Source organism: Trachymyrmex septentrionalis, unplaced genomic scaffold, assembly GCF_001594115.1.
Source record: "Trachymyrmex septentrionalis isolate Tsep2-gDNA-1 unplaced genomic scaffold, Tsep1.0 scaffold60, whole genome shotgun sequence".
Lineage (NCBI taxonomy): Eukaryota > Metazoa > Arthropoda > Insecta > Hymenoptera > Formicidae > Trachymyrmex > Trachymyrmex septentrionalis.
In genome coordinates this window covers 5264440-5292268 of record NW_017305779.1, presented here as the reverse complement: position 1 = coordinate 5292268, position 27829 = coordinate 5264440, and the positions used below count along the sequence as shown (strand labels likewise).

The following is a 27829-nucleotide window of genomic DNA, read 5'->3' as shown; positions in this document are numbered from 1 at the left end:
ACATCTGTCTACAAGTGAAATTCACTGTAGTGAGTATCAATTCTATTCTGATGGCAATTTATATTAGCAGTGGTTTGAACTTTCGTTCTTTTATTAACGAATTTTCGATTTCACTCATGAAATGTTCGCGGCATCGATAGTTGACCTATTCCTTTAACTCGCTATTTACGATTGGTCGTCGCTGTGTCAAAGATCAGACTATTATCGCATGTTCTATAAAACATTATCACAAGGCCGCACAGACGTCGTGCAAGCTAACTTAACGTGTATTGACCTTCGCCCTAAGCGAGACGCGAGATATTCGCCACGCTGAAAATGTTCGGTGAAACCTGCGTTACAACGTTCGGATACTACCTTATGCTGCTCCTCATTTTTCTCTTTCTCGCTCGTTATCTAGTAAGAACAATACGGCGATTCTTTATTTATCTCGCTTTATTTCTACGTCGCTTTATTTCTTCGACATATTAAGTGGAAGAGTACAAGCGTTAATTGCCTTTAGGATGGTCTCGTAGAAACACTGCGGAGAACTCGCGTGAAATTTGTGCACTGCCTTCTGCCTCAACATAACGCCGGTTGTACCGACAATAAGAGTCTCCTTTCCGTGAAATCAAATCAGAGCGAGGACAACGTCATTAATGTGCCTCTTCTGCGATCACAGGTAAAGTTATATTAAAGTTATATTAAATTCTCTAAAGGAAGAATATTAAAACATAAAATCTTACAGAACAAAAGATCATCAGTTTCATGTCATCAGATATATACTTTCCAAATACCGCTTTTTATAAATCAATTAATCAATTTTATTATAGTATCTAATTTTTTTCTAAGAAAAAGATCTAATGTCACACGTACAAATTTACACGTATACATATTTCAACGCGTGCTTAAACAGATTCGAGGGAGCCAGATAATCGATGCTGTTCGCTTACACAAAGTTGGATTCCCGAAGCATATGGCCTTAGGTGAATTTAGACGTCGATTCGGACTTTTGTCAAGCGACGTGAACGTACGGCCCGGAAGTCCCGTGACCGATGAACGTCGCGCCGTGGAAGACATGTTGCTTACCGTTGATGTCGACCCCGCGTCCTATCGAGTCGGCCAAAGTCAGGTGAGTAAATATATCTTTGAGAACAAGTCTAGCTTAAGCTTTCAGTGCAAATGTAGAAAGCAGACGCGCTATTAAAAACAGCGAAAACGCGAATATTAATCACCTATACAGAATCTGCTCAAATAATATCCATTTCGAGAAAGTTTATTAGGAAATTGATCAAGTATGAAATGTTACTTCGTGCCGAGTATGCCAAGTATACGAGATCTCTGAGAAAGCATAAAAATATGGCAAAGGTGTTGCGATTAAAGTTATCTAATATGAAAGGATCGCGATAAAATAAGGTCGAACGGAGACTAATAAATAATTTATCAAACGTTCATGTCGGATGATGATGAGGAGTGGCATGTTAACGAACTATACACAACACTCAAGGACTGTTAGAAAGCCATGATGTGTTTGTACCTCGTAATCTTATCGTCTTATTATTCACAAAATCGTGACAACTCGTATACAGCTCTTTTTCCCGACCGCGGGAGTATAATACCCCGCTTTCTAATAATTTTACAATCCGAGAAGCTTATAAATTTTTTGCAACGTACTTTTACAAGCGCAAATGGCCGTCGATTTTTCTTCATCTACGCGATGAAGAAGCGACGTCGTTTTACTAGGTGCGACACGCGCAGAAAAGCGCTTTCGTCTCGCAGCTCGAGACGTGTGTCAACGCACTTTCGCTGACCGGCCAAGAAGTCGTTAATGGAATTCAGAAGGGAAAATGACGGCCGTCTACAAATCGTTGTGCAAATCATCGCGGCCGACGCTTCCGCGAGCCGATAATTGTTCTCGTCACGAAGACGATCGAGCATCGCCGTTCACGGCAGCCCATTTGACATCCGTTCTTCGGAGCGTTACTAAAACGTTCAGGCTTATGGCTTATTCAAGAATATATTCAAGAGAGAACACATCCTTTTAAAATACCACGTTTTTGTTCAAGAAAAATGACGTCGACATTAATCGCAGGTTTTGTATTTTTTAAGAAGAAATTTACTAAATAAATTAATACTTTCTGTTTCGATTTTGCGTTTTTCATAATACCTGTATGATTATCTCGAAAAATCAAAAGTTATCAAAAAATTCATAAATAAATTTCATCGATGAATTTCTTGGTGACCTTTGATCTTCAAGTAACCATATAATTGTGAAAACGGGCCTAATTCAAGGTGTGATACTTGGATAATTTTTATCGAATCAGGATTATAGGAGATCGATTGATAACAAGATATAAAAAATATTATATGTTTAACGTCAAATTTAGTACAAAGTGAAAAACAGGGGGGAAGAAAACAAGTTCGAGGTGGAGTTTAACAGGGTCGCAGGCGTTTATTTTGATAGTTTTGTCCATGGAAATATGCCAAGATTTCTTTCCAGAGATCGATGACGCTCCATCAGATTTTGTCTTACAAGTGCCGCAACTCGGAGTACTCACTCGCATACCTTTACCGTAAATGATAAAATTTTTCTGCATCCCAATCACAAGCATCGGGAATAAAATAAAACAATAATTTTTCGGTTAATGATTTCGTTAGAGGAAAGCACAAGTGTTACAAAACTGTAATCTGCATAGAAACGTTCCGTGACTTGTACTTCCCGAAATTATGTTTGAGATGTTATTAGGTATTATAATTTAAATAACATCGTCTTTTCTTTCATTATAAATTTCTCTTATGCGTAAAGAAGTTTCATGGAGAGTAAATATTAAATAAGAGAGAGATTATCGGAATAACAGCCTTTTGTCACACCGATTGACTTTGTATTTACAGGAAAGAACTGTAAACGAAGCGATCTGTCTGTTTATGCATTTCACCAGTTATACGTGACACGCAAAACCAGCTTCGCCGGCGGAGCTTCGCAGCTTTCACTTTGCAATACTAGCTTACGGCGCGACGACTTGCCATGCCAAAAGGCAGCCTTTATGCAAATTTTACGCATGGATTAAGCGATACATATTGGCAAGTGCAGTTGGCACGCGATTTGAATGCACCACTTCCTCCTCGAGAGAACAATGTCGGTCGAGATTTCTTTTCCCATTCGTGTTGGTGCCTTTAATTCGTTATTTCGACGAAACTCACGGCTTTCTGATACGTTATTCATGAACACGCGTTGTGATAGAAAGAAAAAAACTATCATCTGTAGGACAAAACATTTGCTTATTCCAGAATGAGATTGTCGTCGACAAACGTTTTACTCTAGAGTACGTCGAATGAATTTAAAGTTCGTTTCTGCGAGAAAATCAACAAGTCATCATGTCAGAGTCTTCAGTATTGTGTTGGAACTTTTTAAAAATGTACGCTTCGTACGTTTTATGTTATATCATTATTGGCGTATGAATGTTATTTAATAGGGGAACGTGTCACAACAGTGATTTGCGATATTATTTTCAGAAGGTAAAGTACACGGCATTGACGGCCATTGCGCAAAGCGGGCGTAAAGCGAAACTTAAAACTGATTCTGTATGTATCTTATACGAGAGGATCAACCGTTAACTCCGCTTATTCGCGGACGATGGGCGCTGCAAGTTATGCGGCGGTCGTTTGCCTCTGTCTGTGATAAACCATACACGGTATAAAAGAGCCAGCAAGGCTCTCTACGATGTTTATGCGTACGTTATGTAAATAGGATCATTCTTTTTCAGTTTTCAAGATTTTTGAACAGAAGAAAATATAAGTCCAGTTTTCACTTCAGCGAGATTCGAACTGGAATACTATTTGTATAAAAGTTAACCCATAAGATGCTTAAAGAATATGATAATTTCTAGATTACACATCGTCTGTGGGAAGAAATCCTTGATTATTTGTTACATTTTATATAAATAAAATGTGTCTGGATATATCTAAACACACATGCATGCTCTGAAGCGCAATATCGATATCACGGAATATCGATAAATTTATAACTGAAAAACACTAATTAATTATTGCCTTTCAGCATTAAGCCTCAGCTATACAGTTATACGAAAATTATGCCTAAGCATCTGTTTGAAGTACCGAATACAAGTGAAACCATCGCCTTAATAGAAGATTAAATCTTTTTCCTTACAATTTAGAATCTCATAGTACCAGTCGTACGGATTATACAAAAATTTTCGCTTTGGATTCAAATGACTCGTTGCTACAGTCGAAGATTAAATTGACTAAATGTTAAGTTGACGAGTATTAGATTTCCGTAAGGATCCGTTTCGAAAACGTCATGATTATATATGCACCTAACGATACGTCCACGTCGCGCGCAAAAATATATGTCTTTGCGATTGAAAATGTAGCGTGGATTACACTTATCGAAGTTTACAAAGGAAACAATCCGTGGATTATGTGCATTATCGCGTATACGCTGATTTAGGTTCGTTGACTTTTGCGTGGCTCGCCGCGCATGGTTTCTCTTGCAGTCCCGCATTCCCCGTATCTCTCCTTTACCTTTTACCTTTACCTTGGCCTTGCCTGACGCTTCGTTTTACCTCTGCTGCCATTACACAAAATCCGCCCCGTCTGTCTTAAAGATGCGGGAAGTGCAGAACGTTTTTGACCGGTCCTCGTAGTTTATGAAAATATTTTGTAAATTCGAGAAATATGATGAAGTTCAGTGTTGAACGAATTATTTGGGCAAGTTATATAATCGCATTATTCGAAAATATTTATAAAGAAAATTACTTGAGTTAATAAATTAGTAAATTGTCTTTTGATTTTTATATATTAAAATTTTATAAAATTTTTGAAGATTCATATGTATTATAGAATAGTACAGAAAACTAAATGTTATAGATCCTTTTTTTCCTCTCTCCCTCTCCCTCTTTCGTCTATGCGATGATATAATCCGTTGATAATTATAAATATCAAATGTCTTTGCGGGCAGAATATAAATTAATTTAATAAAAACCAGACTAATAGATAGAATTAAATTTTACAGAAGAAATCGAGATTAACAGATGTCTAAACTCTAAATCTGTTGTTTAGATATCTATCCTGGAATTTAAACGAGATAGTGACGATACAAAGTGTTCCAGAAATCGTGCTATTTATCGAGAAAGAGAAAAGTCACGAGCTCGTTTATCTAAAAAAAGAAAAAGAACTCAGAGGATAACATTAGTGTTTAGACATTAATGGCAGAAATAAGTCTACTTGAAAGCCTACTTGAAGGTACATTAGGCATCTTTGCGTGAAATCATAGTTACGTTGCATATCGAAAGAAATGCGAATTAAATGTTGGCGACGTTGAAATCATCATCTTTCATAATAAAGGTCGCTACTATTTCTCTTGCGCAGCTTACGTTTTGTAATCCAAATGAAAAGTCATCGCATCATTTCACATGGATGCGTACGCGTTTACCGGTGCTTCCTGATGCTGTAGAAGCTTAATCGAAACAGCTGCAAACTATCGACGTCATGCCAAGTTGCGCATCGGGCGAGCCGCCGTAAAGTCTGATATATAATATCCGATGTCCGGTGAGCGATTTGCAATACACATGGCCTCTTTCACGACGCGAATATTTTTAGCAAAAGGTGATCGTAAACCCAGAATTTCACTATCAGAATTTATGAAGTTCCGCTTCATTTTTACTGGACTTTTTTAACCAACGAAATTAAGTTTTCGCTTTTATTATAAAGAAAAAAAAGTTCAGTACGATACGATTGACGATCGGTCAACCGCGAATATATCCCAAGAGAGGGAAAAAGCGCGCTTTCTCGTGGCCCACATACAAATTGCTGTACTGGTCCTTACTGGTTCGCCATGTCCGTCGATCCATTTGCAGTTTTGCACCGCGATGATATTAGCCTCCTTACATCTCGTTCGGCCTTTCATTTCTTCCCACCTAGGTGCACCTGCACACAGAGACGCAGCTTTAAAATGGAACCCTCGCACGTAACTGCGAGATTTTACAAAAGCTTCTCAGAAGAAACGTCCTAATTGATGAAAATAAAATCCCTCTCAATGGAAACTTCGCACGAAGGTACGGAAGTTGTGTTGGTATAATAGTATTTAAAATAACGATATGAGGATTAAATTATACACGCATTACTTGTATCCGTGACATAACGACCGTTCGCGGGGAGGTGACATTTCCTGGAACGTTATAATTACGAAGTGCAAATTACATGACCGTCAAATAAATCTTCCGTATCATCTTAGAGGGTGTTGTCTACGCGCCGTCTTTCCTTGCCGACGCGCGACGCCGCGCGCCATCATTTCCTGTCATTGCCAGCAATCGTCTGGTCTGCTTGCGGCATTATCGTCATGCAAGTAAAAAAAAACCGGAATGACCGGGAGGACGAGCTTTTTCCATGTCTTTCCCGGAGTTACATATCCCGCCTGAGGAAATGATAATTTCGCTTCCGTCTCGACGGTCTTTCCACTGCATCTACTCGCGTAGCAGCCGATTCCTCTGCACGCGAGGCGAAGAAGCTCCGGTGGTCTCGACCACGAGTCCGCGAATTAATATGCTCTGTACAACATCGTTGCATTACTCGTAAGCCCAGCTCTTTCCGGTATATCTGGTTTGTACCTACCTACATTTTATTTTCCCTTCTGATCGAAGCTGTAATTTCCCGCCATCGGTCATGGCAGCCTTGCAATCACGATGAACTACGTTTTCCGTTTCTAAACGTGTCCTCGAACTTTTTTTTACTCATTATCGTCCCTACGTATATCCCTCTGTATATCTTTTCTTCCAGACATTGGCAAAAACATCAGATATCTCCAAACATATGTCCTGTTCAATTTTTCGGAAAGATAAACTATGGATTTCTAACGGACGTTCACGTATTTTTGGACGTAGCGTTATTCAAGTCAATCGTGTCCGTTTAAACCGAAACGTATGTCGTGGTTTACCAAAATATTCAGTGCCAGCACTTCCATGGCGGAAGTGCGACCGTTGCTAAATACGCGTGCCTTCGATTTGCTGCGTGTCTTGCATCTCGAGCAATCGGCATGCTAAGTAATTCTACGAGGCGCCAAGATGGAAATGGCGCGAGCGCGGTCTTAACTTCGTTAGAATATTGATTCTTCTGAGCAAGTACCGTACAATTAACGATCGTTATTATGCGCGTGCATGCCGTATAACGATCGTATTATAACGTGATCTAAATTAACGAAGACTAATCTAGTTACGAGTGTTAGTCTATTAAAATATAAGATAGAACATGTGTTTTGATTATGAGCAAAATAATCCGACTGATCTAGACAAATCCATAAGTCAATCCGCGTGCGCGTAATATTTAGAGTGAAACTATTTTTAAATAATTATATTGATAGGATTATTAAAAAGATGGAATTTTTCGAACCTTTTGCTATTATTATATACTATAAATATATTCGTTATATTTATTGCTGTAACTTGTGAATTACGAGAAAAGGCGATACATTGAAAAAAATGTCTGGTTGGAAATGGACAAATCATAATTTTTTGATTAAATTTATTGGAATTCTTGTTGAGATAACTGGAATTCCGGTTGATATAATATTTCTGGTCTATAAAAATCTATTGAAATTCCTATTTTTGTGTCAGAATAATTATATCAATCAGAATTCTTTAAGTTATCTCAATTAGAATTTTAGTAAATTTTTAATCAGAACATTTTAATTTTCCGCCAGAATTACTATTTAATCCAACCAGACCATTTTTCTCGGTGTACGGATGTGCATACAAATCTCATGTTGCTCCAGAGCACATTTCAACCAATAATCAATTGCACTTAACAATGCTAAGTTGGGGATTTGAATGACAGCAGACTACTAACGATGTACAACGATGAAGAAACGCGATTAGTTATCTAACAAGTCTGTGCGCCTAGGTCAGGTTCGCACGACAATCCCGGCAACGAGCCAGATCGAGATCGCGGAATCTATCCTGCCGCTACCACCCACGATCGATGTAATGCGAAGGAGTAACAAATTGAATCCTACACGTCACACAATATACGTATAACTACCTGTATATGTGTATGTTTCCACAAGAATCTTTCCGGATATAAACTCCATTCTAATAATAATCATGTGATACGTTATATCCATTACAGCAAGGTCGGTTTAGGTTTTTTTTTTTTTCAGGTTTCATTTTCTAGGACGATAAAAATTAAGTCTGGAGAGTCATGGTAGTGGCTCGGCGCTAAGCCAAGCGCAGAAACACTGCCGTGGCTACTTTACACGAGCCGGCGAATTGCGGGGATATAATATACATAATATGAAACATTATTCTAAAACATTCTTTTGTTCGTATTTTTAAAAATAAAAACAGCCAAGATTTTTACATTTTTAAATGTCATAACTAATGTCAGTTACTTGGTTTTGTAAATTAAAAGATGATATAAAAAACGGAAACATTTTTTTTTAAACATACTTTTTGGTAAGTTCCACTATTGTTCCTGCATGCTTTTAATCGAGGTTTTAATAGATACTATTTATCTCTGGCTTCAATAGCCTTTAACCTATCTTTTAATATATTTTTTGGAACGGAATATCGCTCGCCTCTCTTATCATTATTGGCTTATTTTTTTAATAGCTTTTTCTTAGCAACTAATACCATACTCTTTTCTTCCCATTTACCTCGTATCTTCCCCACTTGAAACAAAATATACAGTCGTAAAGTTAAGTTTTGCTAACTACTTAGGCTATTCGATATTGCCCGTCATTGTCCTGGCAACCCGAAGCGCAACAAAAAAACAAATGTATGAAATTGAGCAGCTTTAAAATGGGAAAGATTTTAAATCATAATTTAAAGAATTATGACAGATGTTTATATTAGTGAATTAAAAATCAAATTCCACTTACAATTTAATGATTAAGTTGATAAAGTTAATTTCATGCAGGATCACAAACAACAGATACACAATAAAATGAACAATAACTCATAAACATTGCCTCTATTCGCATATGGAGAAGTCCTGACTCTTACGTGCAGGTGCATGTACTTGCCAGTAGCTTGACAAATGTTGTCATTTGTATTTAAAGTTTTTTAAAATCTTTATCCGGTTATCAACTACTAATATTCCCCCTGTTTTTTTTTTACCTTTTTATTCTTTATTATTTTTTCAGAAATTTACATTACGAGAAATCCGAAATTTTCTTCCTTATAATCAAAGTTGGAAATATTACCTTAAAAAAATAACGCGTTACCGTTACTTGAAAAAAATAGCGAACCATTACTTTTTCGTTACTTTTTGGGAATTAACTTGTTGAGTTAACTTCCTCACATATGATTACGTTCATTCGACGCATTTTTGCACAAAACATGACTGAATCTGGCAGAAACAATCGTTGGGAGTTAAATTCAATAATTATCGAATTTGATTTAAATATTACTTTTAAACTTTAATGTTATTATTAAGAATGTATTTTAAGATTCACTTCCAGCAAAATCCGTAGTATATAATGTGTAATGTGAATTACAGATTTTCAATACTATTAGTAGCAGCTACTGAAATGCAGTCTAAGATATAAAATATATAAAATGTTTTTTTAGAAAAAAAAATGAGAAAGTAAATATTTTATAATTATATTTATTACAAGTAATAAATTTATTATACATAATGTAATGTTAAATTCTAAATATATAAAAAAATTTTTAATTATTTCGCTCATTGTTATAACAACAACGAAACTTGGGTAACTAGAAGTACATTTTTAGAGACACTAAAGCAAAACATCTTTCAGCGCCAGCAATATCGAAATATGATCCAATCCGATCCATCCAATAAAAATTAAAGTAACGATAAAAGTAACGACTGAATCGTTATCGTTATTGCAAAAATATAACGACGTTACCGTCGCCATTAAAGACAGAAAAAAGTAACAGCGTTACAAGTAACATGTTACTTCTCAACTCTGCTGACAGTAATATCATTTTATATTTACTACTTTAAAGCCATTTCTCTATAACTTTTCAGGATTAGTTTGGTTAATTTAAACATCAAATATCAAAAACGTAAGAATGGTTGAAGAAGCTACTAGCGTGACTAAATGTCGAGCGGGTGTATCGCGCGACGGGCGCATCAAGTTTCTCACACGACGCTATTTTATCTTTGTCGGGAAGCGGAAACGCTGCATACCGCGTTCTTCTTCAACATCGCTCAACCTCGGCATCGTCTGCGCGAGCTCCCGACTGGGGTCAGATTCCTTATTTCTATCCACCCTGCGGTTAATTGCGACAAGCTAGACGTAACTTCCTCGTGCTTTTCTTTCGATCTCTGAGAAGAAGCGCGATTGTAAGACAACGGAACACCGGTATCCAACTGTTAATTGGCCTGACTTATCGCGTGTAATAAGTGCTCGATGTCCTTCTGATAAAACTCGTATTCGTAGATCCGCGTAGAACGGACTGCGGTTTTACAAAACGGCAGGGTTGGTAAGTTAACTTTTTTTTAAACTAAGCTAAATTAACAACCTGGAAAATTTAACTTAGGTCAAATACAAGTTAATTTATAATGAAATTAATTGAATTGAAAGTTAAGTTAATAAAAAAAAGTAATTGAAAAGTTAAAAGTTAAGTTTGTTTTTTTTTTAATTCATGATTCCAGGGTTTCAGTCTTACGAATAACGGAAATGACAAATATATACTTCATTTAGAAAATACTCTATATTTTATTTACACGTTCTGTTTATATATATTGTTTAGTATATAAGATTCGACTATGAATACTCTGGCCTGTGATATGACTAAAGCTTCAGATACAATATAAGGGAGTAGCGATAATAATAAAGGATAATAGACTTCAACCTATCAGAAACTAGATACATGAAAATACATGGTTTCTGACAGATTGAAATCTGGGGATCGATTGTGTAATTTGAAATGAGGAAAATTACAAAAGTGAGAAAATTAACTAAAATATTTATAATGTCAACATCTAGTAAATTTGCTCACTTCTGCAACAGAAGCCCTCACCTCATTTTAAGTTCTCGCTATTGCCGCGTATTATATCTAAGACTTAACTTGAAAGAATTAAATAAAAAATTAATAGTTACGGATATATATATATATAAAATGTAACTAAATAAAGTTAAAAAGTTAAAGAGTCTAAAGTGTAACTAAGTTAAATTAAAATTAATTAACTTTTTAACTTTTTAACTTAACTTTTATCTTTTTAACTTAGCACTACCCAACTCTGCAAAACGGATTTAAATCTCGTTCTCTACTTTCTAGAGAATTAATTGATCGTTAAGAACATTACATTATGATTAAATCAAACATTGGGCGGAAATACATTGCGGAACGAATTTTTTTTTCACTTTCCGTACGCGTGTGAGGATAAGTGTTTTACGGTATATAATTTTCTAATTCATCTACTTTTCCAATGATATATGATAGCAATACAGACAAGATTGTCATAAAATAAAATATATATATATATTTTTTTTTGTTTATATTTACAACAGAATTAATTAGGTCAATAGGTTTGAGAAATTACGCTATATAGATATATTTGACATACGCGGCATATTTTCGGTATTTTTATCAAAATTTTTCCAAATAAAAATAAATATACTTTTCTACTTTCTAAAGATAATTACTGATTAAGAAAATCACATCGCGATGAAATCAGACGTGCGACGAGCATAATGCAAAAACGAGTTCTTTTTTACTTTCTACTTTTTTACTCTCTATGCTTCGGGCGAAATCGTTCGTGCAATTTAAAGCTGTCCTTGCTTCATTCTTATGAACGAGCGTAAGGAACGAGACGTTACTCTCGCGGAATGGACCTGATAAAGGACCGAGGTGCGATAAAGTTTATGACAACATGGATAATCGAACGTAGACGCCGCGGTCTGTTCCATTAAACAGAAGTACGTAAAGTAGTGGAAACGTCTGGTGGCTCGGAAAGAAGTTCATGATTTCGTAACGCGGCCAGAGCTCTTTTCTCTTCTTATGTGGTACCCTTCTCTCGTTGTCTCGTCTCTCCTTTCTCCCGTTTGTCAGTAGGCCAGCAGACATTCTCGCCGCTTTCCAACGCGCGCCGCGCGTTGTCTGCTTCGAATTTCTTCGCGCCGCGGCAGTCATCCCCGCGAAGATCTATCGATCCGATGCGATGCAATGAACGGACGACGAAGATGCAGGGATCTTTCCTACATGTCCGAGGCGAACGGCCCCACGTCCTCGTTTCCGCAATATGTTCGAAAAATTCACAAACTAAGCCAGCGAGGAGATTCTTCTTAGGGATTTCTCATATAAACCGTAAATCGTCACGTATAAATACATTATACGGTCTACATGTGCTCTCTTCTGTGAATTATCACTTTATCCAAATTATCACTTTGTCCGAATCTCTATTCGCAAATGCTAGCACATAGGACATTTCCGATGTGCAGTTTCGTCGAGACGGGACAGGCCGAAAGGTAAAAAGCGGACGGGCGAAATGGGAATCGCTGGGTACCTTATTCGGGTAGATAAGAAAACAAGAGAGAGGCTTGCTGGTCCAGACCGGTCCTCGGTCCATTTGGCAGTGGCTCCAATGCTCCATTCAAGATCCACCTGTCACGATACACCAAATCTCCAATCCCTTTCCCTTGCACTTTCGAATCCGTGAAATTTTCTCGATACCGTATCTCTCATGCATATTCAATATTGAGAGTGTGTCTATGACTGTGTCTTTCTGCGCGAGAATTATAATGACAATAAAGCAACTCGGAGTCGAAAGTCGGAATGTCAAAGACACGTAATCGAAATACATTAGAGAGTTATTATATTATTATTCATTATTCGCGTAATCGTACAATTTTGATTAATCGAGCTGCTCTTCTTCCGACACAATAATCCCGAGATTTATGTACGATATCTCGAGATATGAATGTGCCGGTGTTGTTGGTGAGCAGCAGGGGACCAGAAGATACGTGTTCGAATGCGCGAGATTTATGCAATATGCATGTGTTGGTGACACATCACCTGCATGGTGGGGACGTGCAATGGAGGGACGTGCACCTGATGCGGAACGAGCTTTCCGACATAATGGCGACGACTGTGCAACCACTCTTGCACTCCTCAGTTCGCGGTTGATCTCGGTCGCCGTCGAGATCGAGACGTCGCGTCGTCGTCGGACGACAACCAACCTTCGGCCTTGACATTACACAGCGAACGAAGGGCTCGTTTTTTGCTTGGATTACTCCGGAATTGTTCGGGCAGTGTGCACATGTGTTTCTGAGTGCAAAATCTCGATCGTCCCAAGAGTGATCGGCAAAAATGTTTGCTCGGAATAAATAATCAATTTTTTATATTCGAAAAAAAAGGTGCCACCAACAGCTTACACATTCGCATTTTCTTTCGAGTTACTGTAAATTAATATAAAAATGTGACATAATCAAATCTATCATTCGCATTGTCGAAGCACCATTTTGTTGGTGCCGGAAATAATAAAGCTACTTATCAAATCTATTCAAAAGTAATTGCAAATTTTATACTTCTTGTAACTATTTCTCAAAGAAACGGTATTTTAGAGGAATTTTTTTATTTCGCTGAATATAAAACGGTTCATTATAATCTCAGAAAAAATTTACGAAGATCATGCGAGGTGGGGAAGCACGTTAGTTTTGCGCTTTATAAGCAAAATCTGCGGCCGAGGGAAGAAGAGAAAGAGAGAGAGAGAGAGAGAGAGAGAGAGAGAAAGAGAGAAAGTCGATTTCTTAATTAACCTGCGAGAGGAAGAGAGTGAGAAAGTCTATAGCCACCGGTACCTGTTAGCTTCGATAACGGTAAACGTCATTGGCTTCGAAGTAAAGCACCAAGCCGTTCAAGTGCTTTCTCATTGCCGAATGATGGAGACGCCGGTATTACAATCCTGTACAATCATTACAGGAAAGTAGTCGAATTGATCCGCGTGAAGATCGATGATCTTTACTTTGCGGTTTTGGTCTTTGCTTTATTCAAACGTATAACTGCTTGAAGTGAGCGTTTCGACCTGTCAATATTTATGACTTGGTAATATTTCCTGGATTTTCTAATTTTCAATTAATTTCCACACAAATAAAGATTATACAATAAATATTTTTTCGAAATATTCCAATGCAATTGTTCTCAAGAACGATAGTTACAGCTAGTGAGTGCAAAAAAAAAGATTAATATTGAAATTTTTCTGAAAATGCTTTATTTGCAGAAAATAAATATTAATTGACAACTTTTATACAATTTGAAGTATGTATATCCTATTCTAATGTAAACAAAACGGCGATTCTCGTTTTACAATTAGAAGCTAAATTTCTCGACTGTACGAATATTTTTTATGTGATCAATAATACAATTTTTCACTTTCGCTTTTTTCATGATAATACATTTTAATTATTACATATTTTTTAGATAAAAATAATTTTGAGAAGTATACAGTTTATCTTGTTGTTTGTTAATAAATTGCTAATTAATTTTTACTTTGTAAAAATAAGATTTTATATACATAAAAAAAATGATCTTCTTTGTATACGAATTAATATTTTTGGAACTCACTATTATGTGAAAAAATGTAAATAATAAATCTTATTTGATGCGTAATAAATTATATTCTTCTTTTGAATAATTCTGAACTAATGTCGACTAACATCACTCTCACATCTGGTCAGCGGTCTCTACAATCGAATCATCACTGCTTTTAGTCGTCTATATTGCTAATCAGCGAACCTGAGTCTGAATAGGCTTTTTATCTGCATACAAAGCGACCGTGTTTCGATTTGAGAGATGAAAGAGAGACGAATCGACACAGTCGACGTAATTTATTTCGCATCGCGTATAATAAGGTTCTCTTACCAGAATATCTAAAAAAAAGTTATCAGTACACCATTTTCATATTCACTGATTAGCTTATTCGTATAACGGTTGTTTTATCTGGCAAGAAATATCGTTTCACTCGAAATTAATGAAGAATGCATTGCAAATCGTAAATTTTATTTTAAAGCTTCAGTGCGCGCAAAAAGATCTCAATGTTTCGTTTCTCTCAGCTTTAGTACAGACATTCGTTTAACGGGTGTTTTATCTCGAGACGAACGCATCATGTAATTAATGGGACGCGGTCTTCACAGAATTGCCAAACGTACTTTACACAACATTCATGTTGCGCGTTTAATTAACCAAGTTACACCACAGTTTAGTTAGTGTAGTTTCTGCATCTATTAGCATTTCTTGATGATCTTATTATTTTGCTACAAGACACGCAATCTAGCAGTGTATCAGATAAAGAAAATTAAATTCTAGCAAAACTTCTGATAAACTTCAAACTGTAAATTAAGATAATCTTCCGATTATAATTAAAATGTAATTTCTTTATGACAAAAATTAAATAGTAGAAGATTTAATAATAACAATACAATTATAAAAACAATGTAAATTTTTATAATAAAAAATTTTAATTTATTTTATCGAAAATTCTCATTATTTTCAATGAAATTTCAACATTTGATATATTTGTTTCATCATCTTCTTCCTTCGGAATTACATAGTGCATTTCAAAAATTTTTTTTCGCTATAATCTAGTTTTTTCGCCGATGCCCCTTGTCTCGAAAATCTTTCGATATAACAAAACATTAAGAGAATCTTTCGTTGTGTCGTCTTAGAGTATGTTTCCTGATGTCTCGGAGTTTATCAGAATAAAAAAAGCGACGTATCCCTTCAATGAAAATGATAAGTTGGCAAAGCCGGCTGGATCTTCCTGCTAGTTGAGAATTGCAGTGCGATGCGTTCAACCGGCTTCAAGATAATCTGCTCCTTTCCCCCTGCTGGTCCTTCGAACCTCTCCTCTTTATTTCCCTCACTCCTTCATCCCTTCCTCTTGTATCGTCTGCCGTTCTCTCTTTCGCTTCCTCACTTCTGCTCTCTCGCAGTCGGGTGCGTATACACTTTTACGCGGCTCTTTTACGGCACTTAGTCTGCGCGCAGCAGTGGAGAGAAAAAGCTCTCCTTCAACGACCATTCATCTCGCGACGTCTGCAAGTGAAAGAATTATCGCGATCTCATTCGTGTCAGTAATCGGGGGGGTGCGATTTCGAATTGGCGATAAGTGCAGTGAACAATCTGGCATTGACAAGCCGTTAAACTTTAGATATCTTCTCGCTTGTGATTAAATATGTTGTCTATCTTACAGATCTTACGCTACTTTATAATTAAAAGTCCAGTATTCCGATAAATCTGCAAATTAACTAATTTTATATATATATATATATATATACATATATATATCGTTCGTATATGTACGAATGCGTTGTTTCATATATAAAGTTTGCGCAAAATAATGAATTACTTCACATCGACCGAAGAGATTACGAAGAACCCGATTTAAAATAGTGTTATAAATATAAAGGTGAAAATAATAAATATAAATGCTTGTTTACAGATAAAAAGTGTCCTTATGTTCGTAAATAAGAGATCTGTCTATAAGCAATCTTAAAATAATTAATTTCAAAGTATAAATAGTTCATCGGAACAGACAAATATTGTGTTTATTGCTATTTATTTCTGTACAGAAAAATAATCGACAGGTTTTATTTATTTTTGTCTCATTAGCTTGTATAATATCTAATCAAACTTAAAGAAATATAATTGATTTAAAAATAATGTAAAAACTGATTGATTCAAGACTTAATCAGCACTGAATCAATATTTAATAAATTAGAAACACTGATAATAATAAAAAAGTATTTAGATTTTTTTTTATTAAAAATTTTATCGAAATTAATCTATTATAGATGAGAAAAAAGTAATAAAATAGAAAAAAATCAATTAATATGGAAAGAGCGTAATACGAAGGAGCCGCAAAGTTATTTTTTTCTTGAAGACAAAGAACGTACATAATGCATACGTTTACACATGCTGTTTAAATTTAATTTGTTTTAATCGTTAATCAATTCCTAACGCGTTAAAAAATTGACTTAGAGATGTATGTAAACTACAATATGACAAACAAAATAATTTATTAATAATAAACAACAGATTATAGTTAAGTATGCTATAACAGACAAAATTAGAATTGAATCATGTTATCCTCGCTATAAGTAACGATTTGTTCCTTCCTTTATCAAATCTGACTTTAGGTTTTCCATCATGTTCGATAACGTATCTAAATACGCGGTCAGCTGCAATGGCTCGCCTTTAGTTAAGGCCAAGAGTAGCCCAAATGTGTCAAAAGCGTCACTTTCATCCGTCAAAAAGCAGAACCAATCAAACCGGACGATGAATCCCACGATTGTTCCGGTCAAGCCGATTCGTTCTGGAAAATCATCGATAACCTCGAAGATATCTATCAAAATGGCTAACGACACGATTAACTTGCAATGTCGTGGTTCTAACAATTCGGATTCCTCGAAGCCCCGGCTTGCTTCGCCTTCAAAATCTGCGAAACGATCCCCAAGCGAAACCCGACCGGACACGACAAAAACTGTTTCATCTCCTGCGCGCAACAACGACAAGAAGAAGGTTTGCAAGTCGGTCAGCTCGTCTCCCTCGTGCACGATATTAGAAGACAGAGCATTGCTGAAGAAGGGTCTCACTTATACACCCGAAAAGATGCCGGTGAAGCCTGAGACGTTGCAACGAAAGAACATCCTAGATCGTTCAGTTAGTTTGAACTCCGTGTCTGCGGACAATCAAACGAATTCCGCAACATCTCCACGATGGATTCCAATTCCGTTGGAAAGGAGATCAATGGAAAAAGGAAAGAAGGCCGAAATGTCGCGAAAAAATCCAACGTTTATGAGCAGATCTACTAGTCTTTGGAACGTTCAAACGCCAAAAGTGGATTACAATCAATGCAGGAAATCTTACGGTGCACCCGCGAAGCTAAACTCGGTCGCCAGGCCGAGCAAGATACCGCTTCCGGCAGCTCGATCTACCGGTCTCGGCCGATCTCTCGCCGATCTATCGCAAGTAGATCGCGTCGGAGAGTCAGTTGGTCATTTCGAGCTCGATCTCGATGCCGCGTCAGACGAGCGTATCTACGAGAATTGTCGCGAGACCCTTGATCATGCTTCAAAGCTGAGCACCTCGAGGATTTCAACGTCGACAAGTAACTTAGAAGAGAGAGCCGCGCGATTAATGGCACAGCTAGAGGACGACTTGGAACCTAAGGAGACAGCGGTCCTGTCTTTGGACATCGTGGATGCCGCTCTTCCCTGTAGAACGGAAATTGTCTATGAGGATCGAGAGGCCTTGCACGACAGCAAAGCTAGTATTATTATAAAGAATAACTTTGACGACGAGAGCAAAGAGAGAATTGAGGGAGATTCGAAAAGGAGGAAGATGGCTATATTGACAGATAATACAAAGACGGAAGAAGATTCGAAGAAAAGAGATTATGTAAAAAAATATACATCTAACCAGATCAAGAAGTGTGAGAAGCCGGAAGAAGTTGCTGAGAAGTCGAGAAGAATCAAGGAAACTTCCATTCAGGAACTGAGACGTAATTGGGAAAAGCAGAGTAAAGGCAATCAGGATTCTGATGCGAAGACGATTTATGTTGCAAATTCCGGGAAAATCGTCAATTTATCGAAGACGGTCCAAATTGAAAACGATGTTGTCGATGACGCGCAGGAGATGAAAAGAAAGCAGTGCGTCAGCAAGAAAGCTAATGATATCGAGCATCTAGTAAATTTCTTTAATTGTAAGAATGCCGAAGTCTCCAAAGAATCTCCGCGGGAAACTCTAATTAAACCAAGACCCGCGAACGTTCCTGTCATCGAAACACCTGCCTTGAAGAAAAACGAATCTAAGAGCGCGAACGAGTACAGCGGTTATACATCGGATGGAAACTGTTCGGAGGATAGCGGCCACATAAGCAACGAGAATGAGGTGGAATGGAAGGAAACTCTGGAGAATCAAAGTCAGAAAGAGACGAATGATTTCAAGGAACGGCAGTACTTCAATAGGATTGATCAAGATGACAACGTGAAGATTTTCGACTCGATGATCGTTCATCGCAGACTTGCCGAGTCAGAAAAGAAGGATATCATCGTTAATCGAGGAGGTCATTTGACGTCTCGCGACGATAACAGTATTAACTGTTGTCAAATCAATGACAAATGCACGGAAAATGGACAACAGGTCCGTCTGATAATTATTATGTCTCACATAATTGTTAACTTTAACTATAGATAATGCTCGATAACGCAAAGATTGATTAGATAATAAACGATGCGTTAGCTGCAGTGGTAGTCGAATGTTCATGATTTATACCGCGGAAAAAAAATCACGATTTTGTGTAATAATAATAAAGATAAATGAAAAGAGTGATCGTGATTTTGTTGAAGTTTTTTACAAATTTAACTAGATACATATCTGAAAATAATTTTATTGGACTATCAAAATAATTACAGGCGTGATGAGCAATGCTGCAAAAAGTTTTGATATACTAGCCTATTAATTTTGAGTCCTATATAATTATTTGAATAATTCAACAAAATTATTTTTAGATCTGTATACTTAGCTAAATTTTTATATACATCAGCAAAATTGACCTATTCGTATAGAACTAGAGATCTAGCATGACTACATAAATTATCATTTAAGATTTTTCTTCTTCAATTAATGCTTTAATTTTACATTACTTATGTAAAAAATTACTATCGCTACCTGAATTTCGATTAAAATCTTTTGAAACATGCCATTTATTCAATAACTCATAATGATGTACGACACATTATAAAACTGAAAGTCACTTTATCAATGTAACTGTTAAATACCCACTATATATTTGTTGCATAGTATTATGTAAAACATATTCTCTCTAATGCAATCAAGATGTCACGGCACACGATGCACCTTTACGCTCCAGAAGTTATATGTGTTCATTCTTCATTATCATACGAGACGCAAGCTGAAAACTATGCCATGCATATTTAACATTTACCGTCGTCTCTGAACTCGGATTTAATATGCGGTTTTTCTTATTTATTCATTCGCAAATAGGCAAAATTTAATTCGCATTTAATTAAAACGAACCTAAGGATAAAATACCGCGATCAGTCTAGACGTTAGTTAATTAATATTAATCTACAAGTATAAGTATAAATTGACAGATGTCCACTCTTGTGTTCACAGATATTCTTCAGATCTGGTACCCTGGAACGATTAGAAGCTCAGAGGGACGAAAAACTCACAGGTCACATTATTCTGCTGCAGGCGAGATGCAGAGGCTATTTAGCGCGGCGCAAACTCAATACTTTGAAAGTGGGTCGATTATGCTCTTTTCAAATTGAAAACATGCTGTATGATCGTGTTAAAATTTCGAAAGAAAGTTTTTAATTGCGCGTAAGAAATTGTAAACAAAACGCTTTCCTTCCTCTTTTATTCAATTACATTAATACAGAAATTAAAACTTTCATTTAAAAATTGCAATCTCATTCCTACTAATGGTTCTAAATCTGTAAAGAATTTGCGGCGCGTTTATAGAGATCTTCGAAGTCTTTAATTTAGCAATTAACGAAAGAAAGATAGAACGTAGTAGATGTCTTCACGCCGTTTGCACTTTCTTTAGTAATAATTTACGACAGTCTGTAATAATGACAGTCCGGATCGAATTGTAAATTAAATTCTCTTACAGCTGCAAGATCTTGCAGTGCGATGCATCCAAAGGAACGTAAGGAAGCTAATGTCCGTGCGAGAATGGCCTTGGTGGAGATTGTACGTGAAAGTCGCGCCCTTGTTGAACGTCCATCGGACCGAAGATCAGCTAAAGGCTCGAACGGTGAGAGAGAAAAATATTTTCCATATAATACATACGTTCTCCATATAATTGATCTTAAATTTAATATCTCTTTTTTTTTTTTTTTTTTTCATTTCAATAGGAAGAGCTTGAGCTTCTCAGGGCAAAAGTGGAACGCTTGGAACAGGAACGCAATCATCTGAAGCACGACAATGATAAGCTAGAGGCAAAGGTGAGTTAACGCCGCAAGATTATTCAACGTGGATATTTACTTTAATTGCGAAACATCTTTTTTCTCGCGACCGTTAAAATATCTTGAGTAGCTTAAATAACGTCCGTTATTTAAATCGGAGCCCGTGCTGCAAATTACGCCTCTCTGTTCTGTTATCCGCCACAATGATTTCGCGTGTGACCGCATGATGAAACTAATAGAGGCAATCTCGAAGGATGCATTAAGCTCAAACTGCCCGATTAGGCATTCGCGGCACGCACACCGTGCAATTGGGTTAAGCATGCCAGACGACTCGTGTCGAGCGCGCGCAACTATTATCGTGACTCGACTGTACGTTACATTACCATTCTGATTTATGGCTAGTACATAAAAACGCTGACAATCAATGTATCTTCAAAAGAAAAAGAATTGAAGAAAACATTCTGACGTTTCTTATCATTTAACAACAAATGATTTAACAAAACCATTATTTACTACACTATTTATTACACCAGTAACTAATTAATGGTAATAAATTTCGCACGATAATTTTTTTCTCTCCTCGCATTAGCACATTGGAATCGCCTCAATCTATTTTACGGTGCAGAAACTTTTCTTTCTGTCACTTTTCATCCATTCTATTTTTATAAATGCAGAGAGACGCAAGTTTCTACATTTTCTATTGAATTGCTAATTCTACGTTTCTCTTTCCCAATATTTTTCTCATAAAATCTACGGAGAACCTGGCAAATGGCCAGAATCACCGTCTTTCACACGTCTCTCTCCATCTTCATCTCCCTCACCGGTCCTCTCCTTCTAGCCACCTTCCCCTTAGAATAACTCGGAGGTGACCACCTCCTCCACCGGACGCCTCCGCCGGTTCCAACCCAGGAAGAGGCAGTTGCATCGCGACTCCTTGTCGACACGGGTGTCCTCGTCGTCGTTCGTCGTTACGTAATTTGCCGTAGTAATGTGACGAGTCTTCAGCATCTCGGCAGTTAGATACAGCACAAATGAAGCTGCGAAAGAAAACTAATTGGAATGCCAACCGCGATAACAACAACTCTCTTCGGAAACTTAGATAATCCATCTCTCGCTCTCCTATCATTGTATTAATCATAACTAAACTAATATCCTCGAGTCGATTTTAATCCTGAGTCAACGTACTCCTTAAGATGCCTTCCCTACCAACAAAGTACCCAGGCACTATTTCTTCCTCTCATAACAATCCGCAGCATCTGAACGCATTAATATCTACCGGCTCTGACGAAACGCTTGAAAGAAACGACTCAATAAGCAATGGTTTACCGAGTTTGTCCAATTCCGCGAGCTTGGCGAAAAGACCACCTTTGCCCCCACATTGTAGCCATCAGAAAAAACCATCTAGCAGAGGATACATTGTTGGTAATACGAATCGCACAATACGAAGCCCTTCCCCGTGTAGCATCTCTTCCAATGCTACCTATCGTGCAAAATCTTTATCCACCGGGACCAGATCGCCATCCGTTCTTTCCTCACGGAGCCGATTGTCTCAATTGGAATCGTCGACCTTCTCGACTCCGCCGCGAAGGACGTATCCTCGCGAGAGCACATGTTCGCCGTCGATTGGAGATGTTCTAGTCAAGGAACAAGCGCCGGTTGTTTTTGACGCGAGTCTCAACTTTGTCCTGGGCTGCGAACGGCAGAGGGTGAAGCAATCCTTCAGACCTACCGCGTCTCATTTGGATTCGTCGACCGCCTCGTCGTATCTTTCGTCAAAGATCTCTCAGTTTTTGAAACGTACTGATCACATCATGGACGAATGGCGAAGCCTCGGTCACCGTGATGAAATAGATGACGGACCGATAAGTTTGCCGTACACGCGAGATAAATCTCGCGGCGTAATTGGAAGAAGTCAGAGCGCTACAAATATCATGATACGTGGCTATCAGTACTATAGCAGGTCAAACAGCGTAGCAAAGAGTCCTTCGAGGCGCTCCCTGTCCCGCGCTTCGGAGGACCGCACCTCGGATGGAATGCAAGAGGTAATGAAACGTATAGAGCTGTAGAAAAAAAAAACGATGGCTTATTTTTATCGAAAACTTTGTAATGTAAAAATAATTTCCATAAGCGTATACATACGATTTATCTTATTGCAATTTTAGAAATATCTAAAACTAAAAGACGCAGAATGCAGAAAGTACGTGGCGGGAGTAATGTTGATCTGTGGTTCGCATATAGCGTGTCGTATTCGATTCCCTTATGCAACGTGCGTTTTTCTGTTCCAGCTGAGCGAGATGACCGCGGACTTTGCGGAGGAGCATTCTACATCGACGTTGGCGGCAGAAAGGATTGATGCTGAGACTTCGGAGCGGTTGCGACTCGAGCGTGAGTTACAAGATGTAACTGAAGCTAACAAAAATCTTCAACAGACCACCGAACGATTGGAGATGGAACTGCTCTATGCGAGGGCTGCCGATTTGAACGGAGTCGCTTCCGACGGCGAGGAAGGCGAGGACGGCGGTGTTTACAGACAACGATACGAGCACGCTATCCGGGAACTCGAATTCACAAAGAGGAAAATGGCGCAACAACACGAAGATGATCTGGAGCAACTGGTCGGATTGAAGAAACAATTAGAAAAGAAGGTACAGCAAGTTATTCCTGCTTATCACGACAAGCATCACCTTTATCAATGTCTTCTTGTTTCGTCAAATAGTTGGCTGATGCTTACGAAGAAGTGGAGGAGCAACGACAAGTCGTCGGACAGTGGAAGCGACGAGTTCAGAAACTGAACGGCGAGATGCACGATATCAGATTGCTGTTGGAGGAACAGACTGCTAGGAACAACCTTCTCGAGAAGAAGCAGCGCAAGTGAGTCTCGTAGTATAATAAGTCAACGAAATTACAGACTTCGCACGAATTGGACGCTCTGTCACGCTTTGAGGTATACTAGTGCATTTAATCTGCGGCTAATAGTCGACGAGAGTTGGTATCGAATGGTAGCTCGCTCTATTCTCATTTCACTCACGGCAACAAGTGTCCCTGGCACTTGGCCAGGCCGGTGACGCCACCCAACGCTGCCAGCGTTCGGCGACGCGTCCGGTGTGCCTGTAAATCACGATTGACCGTTTGCGAAGATAGCTTCCTGTTAATCTAAATGCAGCACGCGTCGTTGGCGGTTAAAGCCGATCTCGTTACAACAGTGAGATTGGATTTGTTCCCGAAATCTTTTCTCTGTCAGTCCATTCTCTAATACACTTTAAATATAATTAATTCATGGTATAAATTAATATCAAATTTAAATTAATTTCTTAACTCCAGTGGATTATCGAATGTGTGTGTGTGTGTGTGTGTGTGTGTGTGTGTGTGTGTGTCACAAATATACATGAAAACATTTTCTTTTCTGAAATATTAAAAACCTTAATATCTTTAAAATCTTAATATCTGTATGTATTTATCTATTTTTAAGGATATACGAAATGGGATTGAAATTTGTTATGCGTGTAAATTTTAACAATATACAAAATTTGTTATTATAATCACAAAATAAACGTTTTCTTTATTACGTTAATATATCACATTTAGGTTTGATTCGGAGACTCAAAATCTGATGAATGATCTTAGACAAGAGAAAGCACAACGTGAAAGATTAGCGAGGGAAAAAGAGATTGCTATCGCGGAAAAATTCACAGTGGAGCAGAATCTGAGCGTGAGTATATTTTTCTTTATATTCCTCTCGTTTTCCCAGATTAAGAAAGTTGAATACACACACAATATTGTATATATATCTGAGTATATTATTATAATAGGATGCAAGATTAGAGATTGAGCTTAAGGAGGAAAGACTTCGTACGTTGACTCAAGAGTTAGAAGAACTTACTTTCGGTGGTAAAACGGAAGAGGAAGTTGCGCAACTGAAAAAAGCTAAACACGAGTTGGAGAAACGCACGAAGGACCAAGAAGAAGAGTTGGATGATCTGGCCGGCCAAGTGCAACTGCTCGAACAAGCGAAACTCAGACTGGAGATGAGCATCGAGCAGCAGCGCAAAGAAATGCGTAAGGAAATGCAGCAACGTGACGAAGAGCTGGAGGATGTTCGCGGAAACGCGCACAAAAAGGTTAAAGCTCTCGAGTCACAGTTGGAGAATGAACATGAGGAGAGGACAATTCTTTTAAGAGAAAAGCACGAACTGGAACGCCGTTTAGTAGCTCTAGAAGAACAAGATCGAGCCGATCGTGCGGCAGAAGCTGAGACCATGCAAAGGTGATTATCAAAATTTTACATTCTTTTTCTATTCTCGGTACGTAATTTATTTTAGAAAAATTTTTTATTTGTTGATAAGAATAAAAAATAACTTAAAAATTTTATATTTACGCGTGCAATTAAACAGATTGAAGAGAGACTTGAAGAGAACAAAGGCATTACTAAGAGATGCACAAACAATGCTTGAAAGATCCAAAGGCGATTCGACGGGTAAAGCTGCGTTGCGTCAATTGAAAAATCAATTGGAAGACGCAGAATGCGCTCGAGCAGTAGCGATTAAAGCGAAACAAGCATTGGAACAGGAGCTAAATGAAACGCAAGCAACTTTGGAAGAAGCTATGCGACAGCGTTCTGAGGCGGAGGAACGAGCTAATGCGGCTAATCGCGAACGTTCAGAATTGTTGTCTCAGTTAGAAGAAAACGAGGAAGAGCTTGCTGAGGTACGTTACCTTATTCCATATCTTAAAAAACAGTGTGTGTGAGTAATTAATATTGATAATAATATAATTAATCAATAATTTGTTTCTCTTTCAATTTTCGTGGAATGTGACTTCTAATATAGTTAAAGTACGCAACGGCTTTTGTAAAATTATCAGCTTCGTATATTATATATATATATAGTGGTTATTATTTTTTTAGGGTTGGTAAAAAACATATTTTAAATATGTTTTAAACAGTTTTAAAAAACATGCTTAATTGATGTTTTTAATATGTTTTAAATTTGTTTTTTTTTTTTATAATACTATTTAAAGCATATTTGAAGCATTAAAAGCATATTTAAGAAGAAACACAATATGTTTTATTCTTAAAAAAAAACATTAGCCTTTACCCTAGTTATTTTTAATAAAAATTATATAGAGGTAAAGCAATTTTAAGTGGACTTTACTTTCCAATTGCAGGTCTTAAAGAAATATCGAGCTGCAGTGCAACAAGTCTCTGCGGAACAAGGCCAATTGCAAGAAGCACAAGTGCAAATCGCCGCACTCGAAGCGGAAAAGTCATCACTGAAGGACCAACTGGCAGAACTAACGCAGAGATTAGAATCAGTGGAGCAACTCGGCGATCCTACGGCAAATAGTCTTGCGACGAGACGCTTAGAGTTCCGTGCCAAGGAGCTCGAAAGCAAGCTCGAACTGGAACAGACTACGAGAGCGCGTTTGGAGGTATTGTCGAAATTCCATCATTCACTGAATTATTTGATTTGATTTTATGAACCTCTATACTTCATACCAACTTCATATCTCGCATCGAACTTCAACTAAATATTGAATTAAAAAATGTAATATCCTTTAAATATAATTTTTTTTCGAAAATATATGAATATTGAATAAATGAATTGAATCCACTAGACGAGATAACCATGTGCCTCGTCTTTATTTTCACAGACACAAATAGCACGGTTGAAGGAAAGCGTCGACAAGTTACAAACTGAATCAGCCTTACTTAGAACGAAGGAGCAGACCGCTCAAGACGCGGCAAGGCGATTGCAACGATCTTTACGCGATTCGCGCGATGAAGCTAGCGCTGCAATATCGCGAGAGCAGGAGGCCGTACGTGCTCGGCGTGACATAGAGAAATCTTTGGAAGCCGCGGAGGCTGAAACCAAAGTGGCTAGAGACGACCTCAGACTGGCGCTTCAAAGGATCGACGATTTACAGAGTGCTATTCAAGGGGAACTTGACTTGGACTGCAGCGAGGAAGCCACCAGCGAAAACAGTGACAGGTAACGTATGCAACATTCTAAAAATATGATAATTATGAGATAATTTCAAACATGCATTTTAAACATGGTGACGTTTCTGCGAATAAATCGTTTTGTCACTGTTTGATGTAGTTATAAAAGAAGAAAATCTTTTTTTTTTTTTAGTGATTGATCCGAGCCATCATCGGACATCGAGTCCGATCAAAATGACGAAGGTACGACTGAATCGGGATCAATGAATCAGATCGTAGATGGACTTCCGCGCATCCGAGACATCGAATAGAATGTGAACTCTATAGCCGCCCGTATTTAACGTATGACCGAATATGAAAATGATAAGATTAGAGTAACAGTCCGGAGAGATGAAAGACTGCGAAAATTACGGAAGGGCGGTAACTGCACACGGTCACGATAGATTTTCATTTTGTGCTACTTGAATAACGCTACTGAAAGATTTGGCGTTCTTTCTTCACTGTTGTAGGGAATAAAGTCATTTCGAAGGCGAATTAAACTAGCATAGGAGCTAGCAGTTGAAAAAAATCAAACTTATGAAATAATGGTCATTAAGCTAATTAATTGCGTGGCCACCCTCTACGAGCGATGATAAACGTTTTAGGTGCTAACTATGTATAATTCCCTGAAAATCTCGATGTCGTGGCTAATACTGGCACGCCGCGTTTGGTCGTGCGTCCGCGGTGCTATTATCTTATTCATTTTTTAAAACGTCGGTGACAACGACGTCGTCCCTTTCCAGTCTTCCACAAGAATTCGAGCCATTTCTTCGCAAACGCGAATGTGGATGTTGATGAGAATTGCGCACGTTGTGTTATTGAACAAAAGTCGAAATGTAGCATTTTCGGTACAAGTAAACAAAAAAGCTTCGTATCTCTTCATTAGAAAAGTATAAATGGGAATATCGCAATGCTTTGCGAAGTGACAAATTTTATTCTCGATCTTAACACCGGCGCTA

The 27829-nt window shown here is 37.7% G+C and overlaps 1 protein-coding gene across 6 annotated transcripts in view; it reads left to right on the top strand.

Annotated features, from left to right (window-relative positions):
- The window catches only part of LOC108752552 (unconventional myosin-XVIIIa), a 55903-nt gene extending 28080 nt beyond the window's left edge, over positions 1 to 27823 (top strand). For 3 of the 6 annotated variants that reach the window (XM_018493416.1, XM_018493417.1, XM_018493419.1), the window contains 13 exons: positions 500 to 658; positions 893 to 1108; positions 20097 to 20225; positions 20599 to 20742; positions 20843 to 20932; positions 23179 to 23538; positions 23610 to 23764; positions 24479 to 24602; positions 24703 to 25157; positions 25285 to 25597; positions 26057 to 26320; positions 26543 to 26880; positions 27025 to 27823. In XM_018493416.1, coding sequence (XP_018348918.1) covers positions 500 to 658; positions 893 to 1108; positions 20097 to 20225; positions 20599 to 20742; positions 20843 to 20932; positions 23179 to 23538; positions 23610 to 23764; positions 24479 to 24602; positions 24703 to 25157; positions 25285 to 25597; positions 26057 to 26320; positions 26543 to 26880; positions 27025 to 27031 — 2754 coding nt within the window. In that variant the 3' untranslated portion in view covers positions 27032 to 27823. Of the gene's footprint in view, positions 1 to 6; positions 30 to 499; positions 659 to 892; positions 1109 to 16283; positions 16366 to 17095; positions 19101 to 20096; positions 20226 to 20598; positions 20743 to 20842; positions 20933 to 21797; positions 22936 to 23178; positions 23539 to 23609; positions 23765 to 24478; positions 24603 to 24702; positions 25158 to 25284; positions 25598 to 26056; positions 26321 to 26542; positions 26881 to 27024 lie in introns of those variants that run through there. The other 3 variants (XM_018493422.1, XM_018493420.1, XM_018493421.1) reach the window with 3 other exon arrangements.
- The last annotated feature ends 6 nt before the right edge of the window (positions 27824 to 27829 follow it).